The 12,957-nt window shown below is 37.6% G+C and overlaps 1 protein-coding gene across 3 annotated transcripts in view; it reads left to right on the top strand.

Annotated features, from left to right (window-relative positions):
- Positions 1 to 12,957, top strand: part of dync2h1 (dynein cytoplasmic 2 heavy chain 1) — a 105,933-nt gene that overhangs the window by 17,509 nt on the left and 75,467 nt on the right. For all 3 annotated transcript variants that reach the window (XM_028464242.1, XM_028464243.1, XM_028464241.1), the window contains exons 20-39: positions 52 to 280; positions 1,244 to 1,371; positions 1,581 to 1,696; positions 1,853 to 1,980; positions 2,556 to 2,705; positions 2,819 to 3,024; positions 3,387 to 3,542; positions 3,626 to 3,740; positions 3,906 to 4,076; positions 4,412 to 4,570; positions 5,462 to 5,530; positions 5,647 to 5,801; positions 5,873 to 6,005; positions 6,140 to 6,257; positions 6,377 to 6,489; positions 6,588 to 6,701; positions 6,845 to 6,995; positions 11,221 to 11,426; positions 12,046 to 12,228; positions 12,459 to 12,641. In XM_028464242.1, the coding sequence (XP_028320043.1) occupies positions 52 to 280; positions 1,244 to 1,371; positions 1,581 to 1,696; positions 1,853 to 1,980; positions 2,556 to 2,705; positions 2,819 to 3,024; positions 3,387 to 3,542; positions 3,626 to 3,740; positions 3,906 to 4,076; positions 4,412 to 4,570; positions 5,462 to 5,530; positions 5,647 to 5,801; positions 5,873 to 6,005; positions 6,140 to 6,257; positions 6,377 to 6,489; positions 6,588 to 6,701; positions 6,845 to 6,995; positions 11,221 to 11,426; positions 12,046 to 12,228; positions 12,459 to 12,641 (2,983 nt within the window). The remainder of the gene's footprint in view (positions 1 to 51; positions 281 to 1,243; positions 1,372 to 1,580; positions 1,697 to 1,852; positions 1,981 to 2,555; positions 2,706 to 2,818; positions 3,025 to 3,386; positions 3,543 to 3,625; positions 3,741 to 3,905; positions 4,077 to 4,411; positions 4,571 to 5,461; positions 5,531 to 5,646; positions 5,802 to 5,872; positions 6,006 to 6,139; positions 6,258 to 6,376; positions 6,490 to 6,587; positions 6,702 to 6,844; positions 6,996 to 11,220; positions 11,427 to 12,045; positions 12,229 to 12,458; positions 12,642 to 12,957) is intronic.

The raw sequence follows: 12,957 nt of genomic DNA, 5'->3' as shown, positions 1-12,957 counted from the left end.
CTAGATTCAAGTATGCATTTTATGTTGTTCTTTTATTCTGTGTCTCATAAGGCAAGGACGTTTACAGTTCCGTCCACCTTTTGAGGAGGTGCGCGCTCGATATTTCAGGGAGATGAAGCGCTTTATCTCAATCCCAAACCAGTTTAAAGGTGTCAGTGCTCAGGGGGAGGAGATAATTTTCAGCATCATGATTGACAGAAATGCCTCCGGATTCCTCACCATCTTCAGCAAGGCCGAGGACCTCTTTAGACGCCTACAGGCTGTACAACGCAAGTTCAAAGTATGTAAACAACAGCTCGTTTTTACAATAGCAATACAGTACCTACACTAGTCATTCACTGCAACCCCTTTTTTGGGCAACCAGTTAATGATTATTTTCAAAGTTTTCTTGCATGTCTTATATTCTTTGCTTGCACCACAGCTGATTTGTGACAACTTTACTCCCTCCTTTATGTCTGATATAAAAATGTATCCTTATCCTTGGTAATCACCATATCTGTAATAAGATGAATTTGTTGAAACATCATACGTTGAATCCCACCCTGAATATGTCTAAATGTGTATCCATTGTTTAACTTTATTCCGTTAGTGGCTTTTTAAAGCATTATGTGTTTCATATACGTCAAGGCAAATCAACATTTCTTGTGTTTGTCCAAAAAAAAATTCTGCTAAAGTGACTTCCCAACCCATTTCTGGTGTTTTCACGAACTGAAAGTTGCAGTAGAACAATGGCAGATGTTTATTTTTGGATTTATACAGAAACCAATTCAGGCTGAGTTGAATGTCTCTCTGAATGAGGTGATACCACGGGAAATACCGGGAACAAACTAGAACCAAAATGGTGTCAAGCGAAACACTGTCCTACTTGTCTGGAGAAGAAACACTAAAAACTTCTATGCATCCGTCGACGGTACTCAGTCCAAATCCCACAATGCAATGCGCAGAACTTTTTCTACAACATCAATGAGAGAGTGTTTATAGTTTGCAAACCTTCAAGTGGCAATTTCAACTTTTTACAAAGGATCTTTGATTGTTTGATCTATGAGAACTCTATGAGGTTTTTAGTTGATAGAAAAAGTATTGTCTCAGCTTTAACGTTTATTGCTGTTTGCCCAGCTTTTTTGACAAAGAACACCATGTTTATAAAACCCATTAGATACAAGTGTTTCATTTTTACTCCTCAGAAATAGCAACTGATTTCCACTTTGATGTTATTAAATGCATGTGTGTCTCTGTGTTGTAGGATTGGGTGGTGTTGGGACAGGTAGATTTAGAGAAGCTGGTGGAGAAGCATTTGATTTCCATGCAAGACTGGGAGAGAAACTTCAAGGCTCTGAAAGCTAAAGGAAAAGAGGCTGAACGTCTACCAAGGTACTGTAATATTCACTATGCAGTGCAACAAAAGACCAATATAAAATACCATGTTTATAAAACTAGAATGTGTGGAGTTTGCATGTTCTGAACATTCGGTAATTAAGCTTTTATGACCATTTCATGGTAGTTTTCACCAAAATATAGAGAACATGTTGACTGACAGTAAGATTTTGGTGTTTTTGTTGTTTGTTTATTTCCTCTGATAGTCAGGAGAAAGTAGACTGCATCACAGTGAACTGCGAGCCTGTCAAAGCTGTCATTGATGAACTCATCCAGAAGCTCTTTGACATTCTGCTCCTTTCTCTCCGAAAGTCAATACAAGGTAAACACAAACGTCTTGAATTATAATTTTTTTGTGTGTGTGTTTGTTGTTTTGGCGATATGATCCAATTGACCAAACTGAGGTTCTTATTTAATTGTTTGTTCTGTTCTTTGTAATGTCTTTTTATAACAACAAACATACTTGCTCTTCCTTCAGGCCACACACAAACCATAGACAGTTTTATATCTGACTCAATGGAGGCTTTGTGCAATCGACCAGAGAGCATGGAGGAGATCGGTGCTGCTAATAGCAAATATAACCATATATTTGCAAGCAAGCCTGAGGTAAGAAATTCTTACTTCTAAACCCTAGCACTGCACTGCCTCTCAGTAAAAAATGAGTGGAATTCGTTTTTACCTATCGAAAAATAACATGATTAGAAATGGGCAGTGATCTAGTGACAATATTTCATGAAATATTTTTGTTTTACTTTCTGTAAGACTCAACTAGAAGTTTAAGGAGCAAAATATTTGGTTTGTAAACATTTAACAATCAACAAAACATTATTAAACTCCCTCCATTATCCCACTAATCTTTTCCTTGACAATGTAGCATATGAAATAGTATATTCATGTGTACATGCATTTATAAGCGTGTTTCTGAAATTGTAGTTTGATGTTTGTGGGCTTTTATTTGTGGACAGTTGAGTGTTGATATGTTAAAACTCTTGTTTACACAGTAGGTGCTAAACAGTGACAAAATAGTTATCCTGTTATTCAAATGAGCTTTTACGTAAAACTCAAGTGACAAGTAAACATGCCACGCATCAAAAGTGTTTTATTTAATTATTTAATCATATTTGCCTCATTACATTTGAATGGATGTTTATTAATGTTTTCATTTTTGTACATCTGTTCAGATTTTGCCTCAGTTCCAATGTGCTGAAGAGAAAAACCGCCTTCTGCGTGCTGTTGCTGGGGCTGGGATGGACTCCCTGTCTTCACTGAGGGCAAAGTGGGACAAACTCGAGCTTGTCATGGAGAGTCATCAGCTTATGATTAAAGAACAGGTAATAAACTATGACTTTGGTACAACAGATGTCTTTGTTCTTTTCAGTCGTGTGTTTCACATATTGTGCTTTTGTTTTTCTCTTTCCTGTATGTAACTCTTTACCTGTCATAGGTTGATATGATGAAAAGTCACGTTGCCGATCGTGTCACCGCGTACAAGGCTGATCTGGAGCGATTTAAGGCACGCTGGGACCAACTTAAACCGAAAGATGACATTCTTGACACAGGGGATCAGGCTGCCTTACTTTCATGTCTTCAAACGATCAGAGACAAACAGCAGGAGCTCCAGGAGTTGGAGCTTGTGCGTAATAAGCTCATGTAAGTTTTCTTTGAATATTTACTTACTAATTACATCCTGTTTCAGGAAAAAGTTTATGCTACATAGATTATATGAGTTTTTTTCATAACAAATATGTGAACATTTAAAGCGCTTTGGAGAAATATATTTAATTTACCCAGCAGTCATACTGGTGGGTGGGTCAATATACAGTGAATAAATCATGAATACCTTCATTAATAATATTACTAAATGTTTGATAGTCAACAAATTAAAGACTGTTAAATCATTGGCTGTTTTTAGCTTCACACTTTTGTCCTTTGAAATTTTTTCCTAAAGTGAGACTAAAGAAATAATGGTTAGAAAGACAGTCCTTTATCTTGACCTTTCCTTTCCTCCACAGTGAGGACTGCTCCTATTTTGATCTTGAGACTCCAGATTTCTCTCTGGCTGAAGAGACTAAACGCGACATGGAGGAGTATAGCCAAATGTGGGGTTTGTATGAGGAGTGGCAGCAGGGCTTTGCAGAGAAAGCTCAAGAGGACTGGATCACATTTCGGTATGACATTAATTTAAGAATACAGTCTGTTTCCTTTTCTTTTGCTTCCTTTAGTGTTGACATTATATTTTTGTGATTTGCAGGAGCAAGACATACATATTTGAGGAGTTTCTGTTTACATGGCAGGATAAACTAAGGAAACTGGATCAGCCAACTGCAATGTCTGTGAAACTACAAGTGGAAATAGACAAATACAAGGTACAGTATATAGTACATGAATGCCGTAATGCATTGTTAATGTCTAGATATGATAAATCAGAAGAATCTACTGTTGAATAATATAGATTTTATTGCACAAAATCAGAGATGTTGCAGTGTGGTTAAAAGTGTAGTGTTATGTGCTTTCTTGCTGTCCTTTTCCAGAACGTAGTTCCAGTGTTGAAGTATGTCCGTGGGGAGCACCTCTCTCAGGACCATTGGCTGGACATGTTTCGTTTACTAGGACTCCCACGGGGGACGACCTTAGAGAGACTGACATTTAACGACCTCCTTAGTGTAGCAAGCATCATTATTGAAAAAGCACTGGAGCTCAAGGTTCGTCAAACACACTTATACTGGGCACTCATGTAGTGATAGGAGCACATGGATATTTAATTGTTTTTTTTTTTAATGTTTGTAACGGATAATGTACATGTATTGAAACCATTCAAACTTTATGTAGAAATAAACTAATTGATGTGTTATTACAAATATTTCAGATATGAAATAATTCACTTTGAGCATGCAGTATTGCTGTAAGGACTGTTTATTTTTTATTTGATTTATTTATTTATTTATTCAGTTTATTTCCACATGCTATGCAGCGTAGTCAAAACGTTGGCCTCAAGATTTATTTTCAGGTATGTTTTTGTGCCTGTGCATTCCTGTAGGACCTGAACAGTCGTGCTCAGGCTGAGGTGACGATCAGAGAAGCCCTCAGAGAGCTGGACCTATGGGGAGCTGCAGCCACATTCACCCTCACTGAGTACAAGGACAGCAGTATGCGCACCCTTAACCTCATCAAGGACTGGAAGGACATTGTTAACCAGGTGCAGGGGATGCACACAAAAAACCCACCAAATACTTCACATGAATAAAACACACAATTAGAACTTTTTGATTTTTTCCTTATTTACTTTATGATGGATATAAACTGTATATCAGGGGTGTTAAACATATTTTAGTTAAAAGTCAAAATATGGACTAGTTTGATCTCAAGTGGACTGCAGATTTAAGACAAGAAAATGAGCAATTTCAACATTATCTTGCCCTTTAAATATATGCAAAATAATGGAAGTTATAGACAATATCCAATCTTTCAATTTCCCTGACTTTGTGAACAATTTTAATTTAATTTGGGAAGAAATTGTGGAATAATTTTAATATAATTGTAGGATTTGGAAAGATAAAAATGTATTTTTATCACATGACTGCCATCAAATGATACAAGCATGGGAAAACTGTGTGCCCTGGCAAATGTTGTGGATATTCATTGAATGTATGTATTTGGAAGGGCTGAGTTATCTACGACTGAATTACTGGGAATTTTTACACAATGATTCTTGTTTTCTGTGATCTAAAATTCTTATTTAAATTTTCAATCAATAACAAGATTCATTTTAACCTGATGAGTATTTGCTCTAAGCCTTTTTTTTGAGTTAGTGAGGAAAGAGTTGAAGTAAAGATGTGTTTTTTTTAACTTTAAGTGGTAGGAGTGAATGCAATGAGTCAATGAAAAGTTGTGCATGCGTTTAAAGAACTCTTGCACTCATCTTATTACCCTGTAAACAAAGATCTGAAACTAACCAAATGTGTTTACCTGTAAACTGCCTTTTTGCTATATAAGAAGCTTAGAGAACACAATGAATATTCTTTAGAAGTTACATTCAGTGACACCGTCTGTGGAATGATTCTGTTTTATCAGTGTTCTGTTTATCCAGGTGGGAGATAACCGCTGTCTGCTGCAGTCTCTGAAAGACTCTCCTTACTACCACAGCTTCAAAGACAAGGTCATGTCAAAAACATAAATTCAGGATATTTTCAGTGCCTATTCCTTGGATTTGTGGAAAAGCAATTTTTTTTAAAAGCTGTGTTGATCCATGAAATGATATTTGTTGGTATCCAGGTCAGTCTGTGGGAGGTCCGCCTATCAGATTTAGACGAGTATCTACTCAGTCTGAATGCCATCCAGAGGCGCTGGGTTTATCTGGAGCCTATCTTTGGTCGTGGAGCATTGCCCCGAGAGGAAGCTCGATTTAAACGAGTTGATGAAGACTTCAGGTACGTATTCATAAATAGTAGAATAGTATCACTTACTATAACAGCCACATTTTTGTCATTTTGTGCCACAGGTCAATAATGTCTGACATCCAGAGGGACAGCAGAGTGGTTTCTCTCAGCTCAAGAGCTGGAATCAGAACCTCCCTGGTCGCCATCCTGGATCAGCTGCAGCGCTGCCAAAAGTCACTCAATGAGTTTTTGGAGGTAAGTGTGAATGTTTCTGTGCGCCAAGGGGCCTAAATGTTACAGGCTTTTTAGAATGTGTGTGTGTGTGCGTGCGTGCGTGTGTGTGTGTGTGTGTGTGTGTGTGTGTGTGTGTTTGTGTGTGTGATGTACAGGAAAAGCGCTCGGCCTTCCCACGGTTTTACTTCATAGGAGACGATGATCTGTTAGAGATTCTTGGACAGGCAACCAACCCTAATGTCATCCAATCGCACCTCAAGAAACTCTTTGCAGGTCACTGAACAAAGTTTTTATGCTGCATTTTTTAATTTTCTTATTACTTGCTCTTCATTTTTTAATCTGTGCAGTTTCTTATAAGGTATTAACATTCATCCTGTGTGATATTTTTGAAGGCATCCACAGTGTTGTGTTTGACGGGGAGTCCCAGCACATTGTTGCCATGCGTTCTTTGGATGGAGAGGTGGTGCCTCTTCGAAACGTTGTACGCATTTCCAGCCTTGTGGAGGTAAGGCTGACTTGTCAGAAAGCAGTTAATTAATTTGATTTTCACTGTATATTTGATATCTTGATATCTGCGCCTGTAATGTTTTCTCTTCTTTCCAGGCATGGCTGAGTGAGCTCTCTGTGGAAATGAAAGAGACTCTGAAGCACCTGCTTTGTGAATGCTTGTTTGCTGGAAAGAAGGGAGAAGTAGACCCCTCACGTTTCCCATCACAGGTCAAACACTTTTGTCCTTTCAGTCGTGTTCGAAGATTTTGTGCTTTTTTGTTTTTATTATGATTATTTTAAAATGACAATCATTCATTCTCTTGAATGATTTAATTAAGTAACTTAAGTAAAAAAACTGTTTTTATTTGCAGATCTTGTGTCTGGCCGAACAAATTCAGTTCACAGAGGATGTGGAAAAATCTCTCAGAGAGCAAAGTTTGCAGCAGCTGGAGTTGGAGCTGAAAGGAAAGCTGGAACACTACACTAAAGTGGACACCAGTTCAGATGAAAAGCCAAACACTGGTAGGGTTTTTGCACATTTTGTGGCAGAGTTGGGGTCAATTACATTTATTAGTTGCAATTACGTTTTCAAATTACCCATGTTAAATTACAATTCAATTGCGATTACAGTGACCAGCAATTTTCACAATTACAATTAAATTCAAATTATTTTTTTATCCTCAGAAAGTCAATTACAATTATGTTCTCAATTACTGAAGTTCAATTACAATTAATCACAATTACTGAGCCTGAAATAAATAACCTAATAAAAGTTCATATTTTTCTTGCATTAGCTTTCTGTTAGCTCTGATGATAACTGGTCCTAAATTAGCTGCAAAATACACTAAAAACAATTATCTAGCATCTAGTTACTTTCCTATCTATTGATTACCTTGTTAGGCTTCCTAATCAATGAAAATATAGGTTTTAATATTTTTGGTATGGTTGTCTGAGCCTTTTTTGTGTCAGTATAGCCCTATACCTCTAGAACTGTAAATAAATTTGCATTAAATCATAATTGACAGCTTATACTGTAATTTGACAGTTTTTATAGAATTTTCATGGCATATACAATTACAAAGTCAATTATCTAAACTCAATTACGATTACGACAGCAACATATTTTTTAAATTACAATTATAATTATGCGGTAATTGTAATTAATGATCAATTACGTGATTACAATTATGATTTACCCCAGCTCTGTTTCGGGGTATATCTTTATTCATCAGTTGGCTCTCGGGGCTTTAAAATTGATATGCGCTGAGTGTAATATTTATCTTTATACTATGATGTATGAAAACACAGACAGTTTGTTTTCATGCAAGTACAAGGATTTAATCATTGAGAAGAACAGATCACTAAAATTGTTTGTTCGTCTTTAAAACTCATCAAAGTGATTTGTTTTTGTGTCTCTGGGAAAACAATTGTTTTGATGGCTTTAAAACAGTACAGCATGTACCTGTATGCCACATCTCACCTTGAGCAGGCCTTTAGAGTAGCATGCGTTCAGAATTAAGAGAAACAAATGAAGACCTAAGGTTTGAGGTCTGTGAGATGCCTGAATTCTTACCAAGTTAAATAATAATTCCCTTAAAAATGTCTTTTAAGATATAGAGATGTCTAAATAAATGTGACTGGTGACTACTTTAAGTTAAAAAAATGAACTCTGTGCCAAAGGATGAAAGCGCTTTGACAATGCAGCATTTACCTTCTCTTAGGCTTTGTTTTGTGCTCTAAAGAAATTGTAAATGTTGTTCCCTGGATGTATGCTGTTGGGTTATCACATTGTTGTTTGTTCCTGTCTTTTGTGTTGTATATTGCAAAGAAAAAAAAAAAAAAACCTGAGCGAACCCTTCAGTATTAAAAATATATAACATTTAATTAGTGTTTCTGAAGTCATGCACTCTACTGCCAATTCAGATTGGCAGTAGATTACTCAGTTCAAAGGAAATTAAACTCTGACTGCCCTTGTAAATATTAGCTACTTGAAACTACATGCACTTGGACTAGAGTACTATCAGACTCTTCTCTTTGTTGTAATTACTCTCTCAGCAGTCTTGGGTTTATATTAAGATAACAACCAAAGACTGAATAGATTCTGCTTGTGTAAATCCACTCATATACAATGAAACGGCAGACTCTTTCACATTATGGTTGGAGCAGCTGATAGATTAGTTTGATGGCCAGTTATTATTATAAAGCTACTCATTTGTTGTCTATGTAACTTTGTGTCAAGGTGTTTTTATATTAAAATCAAAGTATCTCAGTTAAGAGCATACAGAGACATAATGTTTAGGACATTCTGCTACATTCCACATGCGATCAGTTTTTATACCCACTTATCACAGTAGAGTCTGTGTGACATCCAGGAATGGGTGAACAGTTCTTATTTTCACAAGTGAAACGGAAGAACATTTAGAAGTTTTGACATGAATGCAGGACAGAGTAATGGCAGCTATTCAACGCTTACAGATGCTGTAGTTCATTTGGTCTCCACACACACACACACACACACACACACACACACACACACACACACACACACACACACACAAAGAGCATTTGTTGAATGCTGTCACCACCACTCATGCATGAAATAGAAGTCATTTTCTTTAATACCATTTCATTAAATCACCATCTCTCTTAAAACAAAACTGGTCACTAAAGAGGCTGTAGAATGGTGGAGCTGATTAAAGCAGCTAAAGTAATGGCTAGAAGGGTAATTTAATTACTGCATAAATGACCTTAAACACAGACATGAGTTGGTGGCTTCCTTTCTGTTGCAGAGAAAGTATTCCAAAAATAGATATGCCAGTTCATAGTAGCAGCTCAAAAGAAATGTGGTAATAAAATGCAACTAAAAGACATTAAACATTTTGATTTGAGAAATGTATGTTTACATTTCATAAACATATATATATATATATATATATATATATATATATTAAAACTTGATAGAAAAATATAGATTGAAAAAAATCTCTTCCTCACCCACCGCAGGCAGTCTCTCTTTTTTTTTTCCTTCAAGCTCGGGTCCTCTACCAGAGGCCTGGGAGCTTGAGGGTTCTGCGCAGTATCTTTGCTGTTCCTAGCACTGCACTTTTCTGGACGGAGATGTCTGATGTATTTCCTGGGATCTGCTGTAACCACTCTTCCAATTTGGGGGTCACTGCCCCGAGTGCCCCAACGACCACGGGCACCACTGATGCCTTCACCCTCCAGGCCTTTTCCAGCTCTTCTTTGAGCCCCTGGTAATTTTCTAGTTTCCCATGTTCCTTTTTCCTGATGTTGCAGTCACTCGGTATTGCTATGTCAACCACAATGGCTTTCTTCTGCTCTTTGTCCACCACCACAATGTCCGGTTGGTTCTGTATCTGGAAGTCCCACAAGATCTTAGCTCGGTTTTTTCTACCACCTTTGGAGGTATTTCCCACTTTGACCTTGGGGTTTCCAGCCCATACTCTGTACAGATGTTTCTGTACAGTATGCCAGCCACTTGGTTATGGCGATCCATGTAAGCTTTCCCTGCCAGCATCTTACACCCTGCCGTTATGTGCTGGATTGTCTCAGGGGCCTCTTTGCACAGTCTACACCTGGGGTCTTGTCTGGTGTCGTAGATCTGGGCCTCTATTGCTCTGGTGCTCAAGGCCTGCTTCTGTGCAGCCATGATGAGTACCTCTGTGCTGTCCTTCAGTCCAGCTCTGTCTAGTCATTAGTACGATTTCCTGATATCCGCCACTTCAGTTATGTTTTGGTGGTACATCCCATATAGGGGCTTGTCCTCCCATGACGGAACCTCCTGCACGTCATCTTCTGTTCCCCATTGTCTGAGACATTCACTGAGCGTGTCATCTGTTGGAGCCTTGTCCTTGATGTACTTATGGATCTTGTATGTTTCATCCTGGATAGTGGCTCTCATGCTCACTAGACCTCAGCCTCTGTGCATGGTCAGGAGCTTTCGTGTCTTAACATCTATGGTCTGTATCTCATCCTTTGGCCAGCTTATTATTCCTGCAGGGTATCTGATTACTGGCAGGGCGTAGCTGTTTATTGTTTATTGGAGGTATTTGGCCGCTATCCTAGTCACCTCTACGAGGTTGCCATTTGTTTGTGGGATTCCGAGGTACTTGTAACTGTCCTCAATGTCTGCTATTGTTCCTTCTGGGAGTGAGACCCCTTCTGTGTGGACTACCTTCCCTCTCTTAGTCACCATCCGACCACATTTCTCTAGTCCGAATGACATCCCAATGTCTGCTCTGTAGATCCGGGTGATATGGATCAGCGAGTCTATGTCTTGCTCATTCTTAGCGTATAGCTTGATGTCATCCATGTAGAGGAGGTGACTGATGGTATCCATAGCCAGTCTATATATATATATATAGATATATAGATAGAATTGATAGAAAAATATAAATTGTATATATATACAGTATATATATATTTTTTTTTTTTCAAGTTTTTTTTCCTTCTTTTTCCAAAACTTATGTTCAAGTTTATAAATTACAACTCAGTAAATTATATTGCATCCAAAAATCTAAAATCCTATTAAAAGCACATCAAAAACAAATGCTGTATGACAATGCCAAACATTTTGGGTTTTTTTTTGTGTAAAAAATATAGAAAATTGTGACTAAGATGTTAAAATCCTCTGCACACTGTAAAACCCAGTATGTTGTCCTTTATATGATTGAATATTTGATATTTACCATTCCCTGTTTTTGTGTCCTTGAACGTCCCTCTGTAGAGTCTAGTGTTCTGCAGCTGAAGCTCAAGGCTTTGATCTTAGACATTATTCATAACATCAGTGTGGTGAAGCAGCTCAACCAGGAGGGCGTTACCACTATTGATGCTTGGGCCTGGAAGAAACAGCTTCGCTTCTACATGGGACCTGACAAATGCTGCTTCATGCAAATGGTGGATGCACAATTCAGCTACACATATGAGTACCAGGTGGATGACTACACAAAATAAAAGTTGTTTTTTTTTTTACTGATGTCATGGTGTCAAGTGTAAATGTTTTCCTGCTTTTAATGCATTTCATAACCAAACCATTTTATTTTGAAACTACGTTCTTTAGATGTACTGAATTAATGCATCTCATCTACTATAGGTTTGATACTGAACTCTGAAAGCCAATGTGATGACATTATTACCAATACATAAGCATCAGTCTTTACACAGTATCACTGACATTTTTCCATTTTTCAGTGGCGTGAAGAGTTTTTATGGGTTAAATTAGTATTTTTGAGGCACTCAGGAATAATAATTTGTGATTTCGATCCACCAATTGGGGGCGCTGTTTGTACAGAAATCATAACCAATGATGATTCTTTGGTTCTCTGCAGTTATTTGCAGTTAGTCGACAGGATGTCACAGCTTTCTTTCTTTGCACTATTTAATTAAATTTTCATGCCTTTTGGTATTCACCTATTCCATGCCTGTTTGCTTCCATCCTGGGCTGTTTCTTTCCTTCATTGTCTTTGTTTATTAATTTTTAAACCAAACATAACTTTTATTCCATGCCTCCTATCACTACTGTTATCTTTATCTTTACACTCTTGTTTTTCAGGGAAATGCAGCAAAGTTGGTTCACACTCCACTGACTGATAAGTGCTACCTAACTTTGACCCAGGCCATGAAGATGGGCCTGGGAGGGAACCCCTATGGCCCAGCTGGAACGGGCAAGACAGAGTCAGTGAAAGCCCTGGGGGCGTTGTTTGGACGTCAGGTGCTGGTGTTCAACTGTGATGAGGTATGAGTGAGGTTAAAATCTACACTTTAAACATTCAGTGTGCATCTACTTTATTAGCCAATTTAACAAAATGACTTAAATTACCTTAGTCACTTAAACACACTTAACCACTCTGAGTGGAATGCAGGTAATCAATATTCATATTTCATGTGCAAACGGGTTTCATACACACAGCTGCATTGACACACCACACTAATGACTGCAGGGTTTGTGTTTTGCTCATTTTCCAGGGTATTGATGTGAAGTCAATGGGGAGAATTTTTGTCGGCTTGGTAAAGTGTGGAGCATGGGGCTGCTTTGATGAGTTTAACCGTTTAGAGGAAGCTGTGCTATCTGCAGTTTCCATGCAGATTCAGGCTATTCAAGACTCCCTTAAACATCACAAGACCACATGTGAACTGCTGGGACAGGAGGTCAGTTAATGAATAATTTAAGAACTTTAATGTGTAGAGCTTCACCTTTTTTGTTTTTGTATATTTTTAAACTTGCACTTTGTTAATGCATTCACTAAGCCTTTGTGCAAACTATTTAACCCTAGAACACCATCACTAACGCCAGGTGATTTTAACCCGATATAATATACCCAATAAAAAGTCATTATCATATATATAGCAAATTATGACAATAAATGGCTAATTACAGTTGTGTTGCTTTATTTTCAACTATGTCATGCATAACAATAATACAAAAAACTACTATAGTTAGACTCTAAAAATATGAACCAAAATT

Source organism: Gouania willdenowi, chromosome 13, assembly GCF_900634775.1.
Source record: "Gouania willdenowi chromosome 13, fGouWil2.1, whole genome shotgun sequence".
Classification (NCBI taxonomy): domain Eukaryota; kingdom Metazoa; phylum Chordata; class Actinopteri; order Blenniiformes; family Gobiesocidae; genus Gouania; species Gouania willdenowi.
The sequence above is the reverse complement of the archived record's forward strand: the minus strand, read 5'-3'. Positions and strand labels throughout refer to the sequence as shown.